The following is a 13,869-nucleotide window of genomic DNA, read 5'->3' on the forward strand; positions in this document are numbered from 1 at the left end:
TTCATATTTCAGTAGGTCAGATTAAGATGATTATAGTTCACTTAGTTAATAGGAAGTTAACAGATTATAACGACACATAAAATAAGATAATCCTACTTGATTTAGTAAAATGTATTTAGAATTTTAGATGGTCGTTGAGGTTTTCAAGAAAGAATAAGATTCAGAGAAAGCTTGCAGACTTTGACACAAGCACATGTTTTTCCTCCGTTGGATTAGGTGGCTATCTTGCTGGACTACAGATGGACTAGAGTTAGAGTTTGATCAGGTCAAATTCTAACTAATATCAACATGATCAATCAATTAAACAAGTTGAAATATATATTAAACATGAATGCAAATTGTTTTTCTGTTGTTAAGAAGGGCATATTGAATCAATATGTTATGATCCAATCACATAGGTTAGGTTAGTCAAGTCGATTGAGTCGAGTCAAATCAACAGGACTTAGTTAGTTTGTTAGTTTTATCTTCTTGTTTTGAATTTTAAATAAATTGGATAATCCGCGTGTGGTCCGATCTGCTAGAAAATTCTACTCCTATAAATATGAGTGGATATGTTTTGATAATGATCTGAGTTTAGTGAACTTAATATTTTCGTCTTTTGTAGTCTAGATCGCCTTTATCGTTTAGAAATAAATCATAACCCTAGAAATATTCCGATCTTTCAAACCCTAGCCATCTTTCTCCACCACTAGTCACCTTACTATACGGCCGTCCACCATCACCCTTGGCTGCCCACCACCATCTAATGACCGCTGCAATATCAGATATTTATTATTCTGCCCTATTTCGACATCCCTCCACTATTTTATTTATATCTTTTCATAAAGAACTCCGATTTAGGTGCTAGAGCCATTAAAACCCTAACTCGTGAGGTTACAATTACCTAAATTTTCATAATTTTCTTACATCTAAATTAATCCAGATTTGGTTCCTAACACAATATCATATCCTGTAAGCAAAAAGACAAAGGAGGACAGAAAAAACAATTGAAGGTTACACGCACTGCGCATGACCTACACATACCCTTCACCCTCGTCGACCCTTCGCATTAATATTATCAACATTGTGTCAACGTAAAGACTGTTGTTGCCTCCTCCAGCACATATCAATCCTGCCTCTCCCTCTCCCCTTAGTATGCTCTCTTCCATCCTTTTCGTTTAATTTGACCTTCATTTGGCAATGGAAATTCTCACTTGCCTTTTTTGACTAAATTCTCTTATATCACAACACAGTCAACCCCCCTCCTTTGAGCACCATTCATTCTCTTATTCTAGGCTACTGATGGGAACCCTTGATTGCCCTCCAGGTGACCTCGTTGAGGCCCATTTTGGGTTTATTCTTATTGGGTTTAAGTGCTGATCTGATCACTTGGTGTGTCATTAAATTACAGTATGCGAATGACACATTGATTTTTTTTCAAAGTTGATGAGAACGAAATTACTACAATCCTGAGGTTTCTTCTTTACTGTTTGGAGGGTATATCTGGAATCAAAATTAGTATGCATAAGAGCTTGTTGGTTTAATTGGGCAATGCTGATGAGGAGAGGAGAAGTTTGTCAGAGTTAATGCATGATTTGTAAAAGTGGAATGCTTACCTGTGAAATATCTAGGCTTACTCTTGCATAACAATAAGCTCAGAAAGCAAGATTAGTGTTTCTAAAAAGCTGGAGAAGAGGCTAGCGTGATGGAAGGAAAAACTTTCATCACTTGGAGAAGGATTACTTTGATCTAACTCAATATTGAGTTTGAAATTTTTGTCATTTATACGTTCAAATCTTTATATCGCTTTCTTAACAATGGTGGTAGAATCTATGAGTGATTCTATGGAAGATACAAATTCTCCTTAAGAGAAAGCCTTTCTATGGCTAGCTTGTAAAAAGCCAGCTAATAAACTTTTTGCTCATGGAATGAGGAAAAGACAGATGTAGTAGCCTAACTAATTACATCTTAATACTCCCCTTCAAGATGGACAGTGAAGATCAAGCACAATTATCTTGGATAAAAGAGAAAACAAAGTAGAAGCAGGTAATGCTTTGCTGAAGACATCAACTGATTGATGCACAACTGATTAATGCTTTAGTTTGAATCGCATATGAAGAAAAGTCTTTAAAGAATCATCAATAACTTGCCTTTAGTAAAGAGCAAATAATCAGATTTACATTGTCGGAAACCATGGAGAATAAGAGCAGTGGAAAATTTTGAAATGTACTGTCTAGAAGCCTGTTTCAGTCCATAAATAGACTTATGTAAACGACATACCAATTTCTCCCCCTTAAGAGTAGAACCGTCTTAAAACTATTTTCTATACCTCGAAGGCATATTCATATACACTTCTTCAAATAAATCTCCATTTAAGAAGGCATTGTTCACATCTTGTACAACAGGCAATTATTCTTACCAGCAATTGCAAGAAGAACTTTAACAGTAACCAATTTAGCAACTGGAGAAAATATTTCAATGAAGTCCAAACCTTCTTGTTGAGTGTGATCTTTTGCTACTATGTGAGCCTTGTACCTTTCTATAGTGCCTTCAAACCTATACTTAATTTTGTATATCCATTTGCATCCAATTGAATATTTGTCTTTAGACAATGGCATGACAATCAAGTCTTGTTCATTTCAATGGCATCTAACTCATTGGTCATGGCAGCTCTCCGATGATCATATATACTTGACAGCTTGATAATAAAATTGTAGTTCAAAATTAGATGAGATGCTGCAAAGCAAAAAACTATGTTAGGAGATAAAAGAATTATAATATAGGAAATGAGTAATTGGATAAGTTGAGGCCATTAAAGGTGTACTATCTAAGAGATTGCAATGAAATTCTCTTAGGTAGGATGAAGGTTTAATAACCCAAACGGTTCTTATGGGAATAGGAAGAACTCAGAATAAGCTAAGGATAACTCAGAATGTAGTTCAATAGAAGAACTTTGTGGTGCAGTAGGCTCAGTAGTAAAGGAAGTAGGAAAATTTGCAGTCTCAGAAAAAATGGCAAGTTCAGAAATATTTGGATCAAGACAATCTGGAGTATCAGGAGGTAAATAAGTGGGGATAGCAGATATAGAATTTCTAGAAGGAATTGAATTTGGTAGGACCAATCAGAAAATGGATCAACGGTAGTAGAATGAGAAGAAATGGCGTGAAATGAGAAGATATTTTCATGAAATATGATATCTCTTGAAATAAAGAATTTCTTAGAGACTGTGCCATAAAGTTTATACTCTTTGACACCTGGTGGATAGCTAAGAAATAATACAAGGTTTTGCTCGAGGAGAAAACTTTGTCCTGTGAGACACGAGTGGAATCAAAACACAAGCTTCCAAAGATTCAAATATTTGTAATTAATAGAAAATTTATAGAGTAAAATATATGGGGTCTGATTTTGTAAAATTTGAGGTTTCCTTTTGATGATGAAAGTAGCAGTAACGATATACTCATCCCAAAATTAGATTGGGACATGAGACTAGTAAAACAAGGCTCGAGCCATATTTAGTAAGTGATAATGCTTTCTCTCTACTACTGAGTTTTGCTTTGATCTTTTCACACATTAAAGCTAATGAAGTAAACTATTTTGATGACAGAAATTCAAGAATTGCGACTTAGGAGCATTGTCTGATCTGAATTCTTTAATGACTTTATGAAAATTGAGTTTCAATCATTTTAAAAAATCGGAATATAGCTTTAGCTTCAAACTTATTTTGTATAAGGAAGACCCAAGTAAATCTGATACAATCATCCATCAGAGTTAGAAAATATTGAAAACTATTATGTGTTGGAATATGGTAAGGACACCATGTGTCACAGTGGATAAGATGAGAGGCATGAGTAGCTATATTATTGTTAGAGGTGAAAGATAATCTCCTTTGTTTAGAAAGAGGACAGATATTACAATGAGTATGATTATTGAAAGAATGTTTATTGAAACACAACTAATGTTTTAGCAATAGTAATCTCTTATGTGATAAATGTCCTAATCTGTAATACCAAGTATGAACATTCACATTATTAGTGAAGAAACTAATGGTATTTTGAACAGAAATTGATTTGTGTTTTGTAGAATCTAGTAACACTTCAAGTTCCATGACATAGGGATCATCAACATGTCTACTCTTGCCGATCATCCTCAATTTGAGTTGATCCTGGACAAGAACATAATCAGTAAGGAACTACATATAGAAATTTGAAGCCTGGTTAAAGCACTCACAAGATAAAATATCGATATTGAATTTTGAATTGTGGGACAAATATAACACCATCAAGAACTAGTTGAGAAGAAAGTCTAGTAGTGCTAATAAAAAACATAGGAATTCTAGACTGATTAGATAGAGTAATATAAGCATCCTTGAAGGGTTGTAGAGAATCAAAAATATCTTTGACAGAAGCATATATAACTTGTGGCACCTGAATCAACTATCCAATATTTGAAATAACAAAAAATTGGATTTACTAAGATTGACAAGCAAGTACCTATTTCTTGAGGAGAATTATCACTATCACCACCAACTTTGGTAGCCGAAAGATGGGAACTCAACATTGACATCAGATGTGAGTATTGGGAAGGATTCAGTATTTAAATAAAATTTCCCATGTTGCTGGAAGATGCACTTGCTCCAGAATTGGATACCTGATCTACAATTTGGGCAGAACCATTTTGGAAGGTTGACTTCTGCCTATCTTTATAACTAGGTGGATATCCATGGAGTTTGTAACGTCTATCAACTGTATGTCCAGAATAGCCACAATGACTGCATATTGGTTTCTCTTTCTTTTGATTGCCCTTGGCATTAGTTTGACCAATATTAGCTTAGTAGGAATTAGTTTTGTTAGAAAATGCCATAGTATCTAACAATCCAGTATTTCTAGCAATAACACTCATATGTCTTTAATATTCTTCTTGAGAAACTAAAGCAAAGACTTTGTTAATAGGTGGCATTGGATCCATTAACAGCAACTAACCTCAAACTTGAGAAAAATTAATCTCATTAGGAAAGACATATCGTATTCCATGTTATAATGATCAATAAGGGCTTTAGTATCTCCACAGGAACATGTAGCACAAGTACAAGCCGGTCTATTATTGCTAAGTTCTTACCAAATTATCTTAAGCTTAGTAAAATAGGCACTAACAATCAATTGACCCCTAAGTAAGATTTATTAGTTCACATCTAAGTTGAAATATACGAAGCCTATTTCTCTAAAAATCTCTGTTTGAGATCAATCCATATTTTATAAACAGACTTAGAATATATAACATCCATATTTCATAAGCAGACTTAGAGTATATAACAAATGCAAAAATGTCTTCGGATACATAATTGAGGATCCATGAAATCACAATTTCATTGTTTCAAATCCAAGAAGAGGATCCGTACTTATTAGTCCTAATATAGATCGATCGACGGACTATTACGATCCAACCACATGGGTTAGGTTAGTCGAGTCGAGTCAACTCGAATTAATTAATTAGCTTTATCTTATTATTTTAAATTTTTAAATAAATCGGATAATCCGTATGTGGATCCCATCCGTTAGGATTTTACTCCTATAAATAAGAGTGCACACATGTCAATAATTATCATTGAATGAATTTGAGTTTAACCAAATTATTCTTTTTGTTTTTATCTTTTATCGTAGCCATTAGATCGTCTATATCTTTCTAAGAGTAGACCATAGTCGTAGAAGAATTTCGACCTCCCAAACCCTAGCTATCAATAGCCACCTTACTTTAAGGCTGTCCACCACTACCTTTGATCGTCTGTCACCCTTTAATATCCGCCGCAATGTCGGATATTTACTGTTCTGCTTGTTCTGATATTGCTCCACTATTTTAACCATTACTTTCTTTCTGGATCTTCGATTGACCTCATTCCAAAGCCAGTAAATCCGAGACTTTAAGGTTTACTACTTATCAAAATCTCAGGATCATCTTACGAACGTATCATTTCAAATCTGGTCCATAACACAGATCCTAACTTGATTTTTAATTGATAAGGCAATCAACATAGCTCTACTCCATGAAGTGTAATTGTCGCCTATGAGAGGTTGAGAAACAAGCACTATACCAGTACAATGGAGAAAATAAGTATTCAATTCATCTTCAATGGTGGAACTACTCATCAAAGTATCATATGATTTGGATTGAGAAAGGAGCATCAATAATGATAGCTAGAAATCTCCAAAATCAGCAGCAGAGTAGACGGACTGAAAAAAATATATATATCAAGCAAGAAAGCTTGAAGAGAAACTCTAGAAGAATAATTGCATCAGCAGGAAGAAGAATAAGAATGCAAAAGAAGCACTAGTGCTCTGATAACAAATTGAATCAAGAAGAGATTGAGAGTAAAACTGAAAATTCTGTATTCTTCTTACAAGCCAAGGTAGGCTTTTATAAATAGGCAGCTAACAAATTGCCCAACGAATGAGAAAAAGACAATTGTAGTAGCCTAACTAACAACATCTTAAGGGAGATTCTCTGGTTAGCAATCTATAATCTATCAAATGGCATTTTAAACCCCAGAAACAATAATTGTAGAAGATACAAAGGAGAATGACAGAAACTTTTTTCATTTATTAGAAAGAATCAACATATCCAAATGTAATTCATATGGATATGCACATAAATATGTGTAAGCACAGAAACATATAAATCAAAAATAGACATAGAATGGGCAAGCAATTAATGACTGTAGGAAACATCTTAGTCTTAGCACAAATAATACAACCATTTCTTTGAGGTTGTAGCTCTTGACACTAGCGTGCACCTCCACTAAATTGCTGACTTCTGAGCGAATCAACAGATGTCTCCGTGTCGAGAATATTTGACTTACTGGTCATGCCACTTCGAAGAAGGAAAGCAGGTGGCTTAGGAGCTTGAAGAGTGATAGATGAACTACTTAGCATGAGAATGATAGATGTCATGTTAGGTCTCTCTGATGGTTCCTCCTGGACACACAGCAGCCCAATATGTATGCATCTCAACGCCACTTGCGATTGACAATGTGCAACTATGGATCTGTCTATTACCTCAAGTCCCTTCCCTTCAATCCAATGCTGCCACACCTATTTAATTGATAAATAAGCTTGTAAGATGAATATATTCGTGGATATATGCTTGGCACCGGCCATGAACTTGAACATCATTCAAGGCGGCCAAAGCACCTAGCTTTCGGAGTATGTTTGATCGTCTTTCTATTAATAATTTACTCGGATAATTAATCATTACTTACATAGCTTAGAAGGTCTACCAATTGACCAGATTCTTCGTAACAGCTGTTCTTTCGACCTGTCAGAATCTCTAGAACTAATACGCCGTAGCTAAACACATCTGATTTAGTTGAATAGAACCCATGCAAAGCATACTCTGGAGCCATATATCCGCTGTATTTCAGAGATTGACAAAAGATTAGTCTCCTCTATAGACTAAAAAAAAAAAAAAGCTCACTAACTGTAACATCTTACAGTCAATGGGCGTGACGGTGAGAGTGTAAGGACGGTAAATCTGTGTGTGGAGATTTGCTAGGATATATATATATATATATATATATATATATATATATATATATAATTGTACTTACAAAGTTCCAGCAATTCGGCTAGTATTCCTTTGCGTCTCATCTACGCTGACAAGCTTTGCTAGACCAAAATCTGAAATTTTAGCATTCATATCTCCATCCAACAATATGTTACTTACTTTAAGATCACGATGAACAATCTTTAGTCGTGAATCCTCATGAAGATAAAGAAGGCCTCGACTGATCCCTTCAATGATCTTGAATCGGGTTCCCCAATCTAGTTCGCTTCGTCTAGCGGAATCTGCTTAATTTATAAAGCAGAACTTGGTTTACTTTTTGGTCAAGAAAGATGAACTAGCAATAAGATCGATTTGCCCATGTCAATCAACAGTCTTGATTCCAATTTAGGCTGATGCAATCTCTTTTAGGATGTTCCTCTCGTCATGGAGATAGACTAGCCAGACGAGAGAAAGATGAGGGACAAAAAATTCGTATTCTGATGTTTTAGTTTATCCATCACTAACATACAGATAAACCATCGCATGCGAACCATAATGATGTTGGTATATTTACAAAGAGAACGATTTGGAAAGTAGAGTTTACCAAATAGAAACTTGTCAAGACTTTTTTGAGGGAGGTATTCATAGACAAGAAGCTTCTCCTTTTCTTGTAAGCAGAAACCAAGAAGCCGGACGAGGTTCCTATGCTGAAGCTTAGCAAGCAGGACAACCTCGTTCCTTAGCTCTACTAGTCCCTGGCTCGAGGTCCATGCAAGCCTCTTCACAGCTACTTCCTGCCCACCTTGCAGAGTCCCCTGTATTGCAAGAGAGAGTATCATCATATATACAAGTTAATTTGCAAGCAATTTAAGCAACTTTAGTGGCGTTTCCTGATGCCAGCATAGCACGAAATTCTTGCAGCGAGATCTACCTTATAGACTGGTCCGAATCCACCTTCTCCAAGTTTATTTGCATCTGAAAAATTATTCGTGGCGCCTTTGAGGGTACCCAAATCAAATAATTGGAAGTCTGAACTCATAATTTCGTGTTCATCTCCACCGTCTGCTCAGAAGGATAAGCTTAACTTGTCAGTTGATAAGAAATTAACATGGGAGACGAACTTAATTAATAGCTTGTCGTCAGACCTGCTAATTCTACCAGAAACGTACTAGTATATCTCCTCACTGCCTTCCTTCTTCTAAAGTAGATTAGTAACAGAGCAACGATGAGAGCCGATGCAGCGACAGCAGATATAACAACAATAGTGATTACTTTTGTAGATCCTTTTGTTCCTACACCAGAAGTAAATAATATCACTTAATGTTTCTGTTTCAGAAAATTAATCTACAATAAAATGAAGTGCCAAAAGAAATCACTTCCTAATGTTACATATTCAATATGCATATATATATATATATATATATAGATATGGTAAGAGTTTGAATGATAGATCTAAAAGCAAAATTAATATAGGGTGTTTTGATAAATTTCTCTAGATTCTTTTCTAAAAATTTAATGTAAAGTTCGAGGTACACTGCAACAACAACTAATTTAACGAAGTGAGGTAATTTAGGATTTGCTAACATAAATTACCTCCGCCTGTCGTATTTGATGGTGTAGCACCTGACGGGGGAGAAACAGGAGCTGGAACAGCCGGTGGAGGCGATGGTAACTCGTCGGCTGAGGTGATATTGTAGAAAAGATACGAGTCATACCGAATAATACAAGTCCTTCCGTACACCCTCGCTCCTGTACTGGCGTTGCAACAATCTGGAATTGAACTGACTAATGAAGAAAGGCACTCGTCGCATTCTTTGTTGGAAAGGTCCATCGTGCACTGCACCAGCCCATAGATGGTATCAGAGCTGGTATAGTTCGCCATTCCGGCTGCAAACATTCGCGACGAGTCACCATAAGCAGCCTTGCTCTTAAGAGAGGTCATCAAATTGCCTAAGTTGTCATTGAATTGTGGCAGCTGCTTGACTTTCGATTCAGTTCTATAACGGTAATAACTTGCATCTACTTGGCCAAAGAAGTCCTTGTCGGAGTAACGAAGGATGCAGTAGTCATGAAATATATCCAAGTACGACCCGTTGGAGCATACTTGAAGGCTCTCTTTTGCGATGGTGTTGAGGCACGTCCGGCATTCATCCAGGCTCAAGTCGCCTCGGCATTGGGCGACGCCGTAAACTTGGTCGGGGGATTGGCCTTTCGTGTTGTTGGAGAAGCCGGAGACGGAGGCAGCGGAGGTGAGGGAGGATAGGAGGAGATCGCGGTTGGCCTTGAAGGAGGTGCTGTCGGTGTCGTTTGTACAATAGTGGTACCTTGAAGAGTCTGGATCTAGTGATTTGGTGCTGGGAGTATGAAGTATGATGAGCAGGAATAATAGGAGGAGCAGCTTCGGCAAATTGGAAAAGAGAGTTAACGCCATTGTTAATTTCCTTGCATCAGTCCCGTTAATGTGATGCGAAGAGATAAGAGGTGCTGGGACAAATGAAGTCTTCAGTCTTCTCATACTCCCCAAATAAATAGTATAAAAACATCATCGTTATCCCTACACACTTTTTTTTCTCTTTTTAGGTAAAGAACCCTACACACTTCAAATTGCATATTATCTATGTAGACTTAAAGGCTTATAAGCAGCCCCATAAATTTAATATATTATTCTTCGTCACTTGTCATGATGCACAGTGTTGACCGGTCTGACGCTGAATTTCTTGCTTTCTAATATTCACACTGTTGACCAGTCTCACGCTGCATTTCATGCTTTCTCACCGTTCATACCGATGATCCGGTATAGTCGCAAAAATTTAATTTATAATCGGGTTTGATTTTAGTCTAATCAGGTTCAAATCGTAAACTAGTCAATCTGTCTAACCTAATTAATAATCAAATTGTGTTCGAGTTTATACTTTTAACCCGTGTTGACTCGTTTAAGTATACGGGTTGGGTTAGATTAACCCGTCAACCTACCAACCCGGTATATATAGATATATATATATAACCTAAGTCTAAGCCTAACTCATTCACACCCTAACTCACTCACACCTAAGTCTATCCAAACGCGGCCGCTCCTAGCCTCCCACCTCAAATTTTATCTTCTACCTCTCCAGCTCTCCCTCGTAGCCATTACTCACAACACTAGCCTTGAACAATCTATGTCGACCTCAACTCCTCGTCTAATCTCCCACTCTCTTCCTTAGTCTCTCGTGCCACCACCCGGCGCTACCCACTCGAGGGTTTCAAGAGCTCCTCAACTCGTCGAACTCCATCCATCTTCCCTCTTCGAGCTGGAGACATGGATCCCTCTGGTCCTCTTGATCTCCCCCTATTGGAGAATTTTAGGAAGAGGGTTGACCTCATGAGGCAGAGTCACAACTTGCGAGGTCTTAGTAAACCACCCCGAGGGTACCACCATCCTCAAGGAGCTGATCTAGAACACCAACGGCGCTACATTAGGGTCTACCTCTACCACAATTGTTGCACATATGTCGTTGGTTCCTTGATCTTGCCCAATGTTGCCTCATAGCTAGGGGTGAAAACGGGTCGGATTAACTCCGACTCGACCCGCTATCCGACCCGACTCGGATCGGATTCGGATAAAAAATTTCTATCCGATTCGGATTCGGATTCGGATAAGGATAGAATTTTTGAAAAAAATTTGGATACGGATTCGGATACGGGTCGGATATATTTTTCGGATTCGGATACGGATATCGGATATCCGTTTATCCGCATATTTTTTTTAAATGATTTACAGTTTTTAGTTTGCTTATTTAAATAGTAAGTATTAATATTATTACTAATAATACGTTATATATTATTTATATAGATTAATTTCTCTAATTTTATATATTTGACATACAAAAAAATTATTTGTTATAAACTCTTAATAATTTTGTGTTAATTATATTTAAATAAAATATTATAATTATTTTAAATTTAATCAATATCCGTTTAAGATCCGATCCTTTATCCGAAAATTATCCGTATCCGTTTAGTTAGGATATGATTTTAAATTTTGCTATCGGTCTAATATCCGTATCCGAATTCGTATCCGAACTAAAAATACGGATCCGGATATGGGTTGAGCACTATCCGATCCGTATCCGATCCGTTTTCACCCCTACTCATAGCAAAGCTTTGCTCCTATCGCTTACAACGACTAAGTCACCACCGAGGCGCTGGTGATGGATTCAGCACTGGATCCAATGCTGGTAGTTGGTGCTGGGTGGTAAACAAGGGAGATACTGGAACTCCAAAGCCCTAAGGTCTATGATGGTGCAATGGTGAATATGCCATGATGGTGATAGATTTGACTGTGGTAAATAGTGACGATCTCGTTTTTAAAATTATTTTGTTATTTTATATTTTGAAACAAAAATGATATTTTTGTGTTGTAAATTATTAATCGGGTTAATCTTGTCATGTTGAAGTGTTAATCTAATACGATCCGTTTATTAAACGGGTTACACGAGGAGTGTCATAAAAACCACTTTCTAGTTAAATGTCGTTCATATATAAATTGGTAATTAAATTAAATGATTTATATAAAACAAGAATTTGCTATACTTAGGAATTTTCAATCTCTTCCAAATTTTCATCCACTTATATTGAAAAATTATTTTATTGCCCCATCAGCAATTGTCTAACACACTTAGTCTTAAATTACACACATGAAAAAAAAATTTGCTAAGCATACAACATGAATTATACACATGGTAAGAAATTACATTTATAAGCCCCTTTAAGTTATATATATATGGACGAGATAATACAACAAGATGATCATTTAACTGAAAATTAAAGGCTTCATCTTCCACCAGACCTGATCCCAATTAAAGAATATTTATCCCATGGAACTAAGAAACAAGGAAAGAAAAGAACCCTTCTTTCCATCACTAAGTCCAAAATTAGTAGGTCAATAAGATGTTAAACTAGTAGTAATTATTAATCATCGATCATGCATGCATGTTATATATCCACTTAATCTCACTTAGCCGAGAAAAGACTAAGACAACAAAAAGTGCCGAGTCATACGTCAATTCCACACCACGCATTTCTTTGTGTCCAGATGAAGCCAATTTTATATCTACCCAAGTTGCAAGGCTACACAGCCAATGGGCCCAATTCCATCCAGCACATGGTATCCAAACAAGTTGATCGAATAAAAATTGAATATTTCTGCAGCACATGTCATTGCAGCTCCATTCAATTTCCAAGTCGGTACCTCTCTCCAGAAAGAAACTCAAGTAACCAAGCAAGCTTTATATACAAGATTAAATTTTACTTGAACTAGAGAGAGATACATACGCACACAAACATTTCGACTATTTATGTTTATTTTATAATTTATTTTATCAAAATAGACATCACTTAAATCTAAATACCAAACTGAGTCTATTTTATTATAGCCATAATTAAGACGCTAAACCGTTAAACGTTTCAATAAATATTTAATATTTAAGTATTTTTTAAGTAATAAACTTTCTAGGCTAAGAAATATAAAGTATTTTACTTAGAGCTACAGTAAATATATCTATTTTAGTATTCATGTCTGAATATTATTTATTTTGATAAATAAATTAAAATTAGATAACAGACTGACTACTAGTTGCATTGCAGTTGAGTTTCCAAGATGCATGAAATATGAATAGTAAGATAGTAGTTCAAACATGTGATTAGATATAGACAACCAAACAGTGAGTTGAAAGCAACTTAAATTATAAAATGGAAGTTGAAGATTCATAAAATAAGAATTATAAGATTGTACTTCAAAGGATAAGTTGAAGAGAAAAGTACTTGAAAAGTAAACTAGCAATGATTCAGCTATATTGTGTGTGGAATTAAATTGCAGAAAAGATATTTATAGGATCTATCTGAAGTCCTATAAAATCCCAGTGCACATTTCAGTCTCGGAGAGGATGGTTCAAGGATGGTTCTCATCCCCTGTCGGAATTCTCCTCGGCTACCTTCTGCTTGCCTTTCGGTGATGGTGGGGTCAGTTGGGATTGTCGGCTATTAGGACCGCCGGTAGCTCCCCTACCCCGCAGGCAAGTGGTTTGGTTGGTTGTGAATGGTCATTGGCTTCTCTGCCGACTAGTCGGCACCGTGGGTGCCTTACTTGACCGATAATATCAGCCAGCATGCCGACCCAATTGCCGATGGCGATGCTCAACTAGGTTGCATTGAGGAACGGGGTGGTTGGCCGTGCCAAGCCTTGCCTAAGTAGGCTGTGGCCCAGTCTTAGGTTGCTTGGGATGGGTTGTGGGCTAATTCGAGTTGTTAGCTAAGTTGGGCTACCAACCTAACGCAGTATGTGATGGGCTAAGTTGGGAGCAGCTTAACCTAAGTTGG

General features: G+C 36.5%; 1 protein-coding gene across 2 annotated transcripts; it reads right to left on the minus strand.

Annotated features, from left to right (window-relative positions):
* Window positions 1-6,550: 6,550 nt before the first annotated feature.
* LOC140796053 (cysteine-rich receptor-like protein kinase 25) lies at window positions 6,551-10,060 on the minus strand. 2 transcript variants are annotated; one of them, XM_073148897.1, is made up of 7 exons: window positions 9,106-10,060; window positions 8,682-8,804; window positions 8,444-8,574; window positions 8,117-8,327; window positions 7,577-7,814; window positions 7,229-7,379; window positions 6,551-7,061 (listed from the first exon to the last, which is right to left on the minus strand). In XM_073148897.1, exons 1-7 carry the CDS (start codon window positions 10,025-10,027, stop codon window positions 6,753-6,755), a joined length of 2,085 nt encoding a protein of 694 aa, XP_073004998.1. In that variant the 5' UTR covers window positions 10,028-10,060; the 3' UTR covers window positions 6,551-6,752. The 2 variants fall into 2 exon arrangements, with proteins under 2 accessions (XP_073004998.1, XP_073004997.1); XM_073148896.1 differs by having other exon boundaries at window positions 8,658-8,804.
* Window positions 10,061-13,869: the final 3,809 nt, after the last annotated feature.

This window comes from Typha latifolia, chromosome 10 (assembly GCF_019914945.1).
Source record: "Typha latifolia isolate L0001 chromosome 10, TyphaL0001v2, whole genome shotgun sequence".
NCBI lineage: Eukaryota > Viridiplantae > Streptophyta > Magnoliopsida > Poales > Typhaceae > Typha > Typha latifolia.

Coding starts and splice junctions, on each gene's coding strand:
- LOC140796053 (XM_073148896.1), bottom strand. CDS start 10,027: ATGAGAAGACTGAAGACTTCATTTGTCCCAGCACCTCTTATCTCTTCG. Junction 8,328..8,443: donor GATTCGGACCAGTCTATAAG/GTAGATCTCGCT, acceptor CTTGCAATACAG/GGGACTCTGCAAGGTGGGCA. Junction 7,380..7,576: donor AGCCGAATTGCTGGAACTTT/GTAAGTACAATT, acceptor TCTGAAATACAG/CGGATATATGGCTCCAGAGT.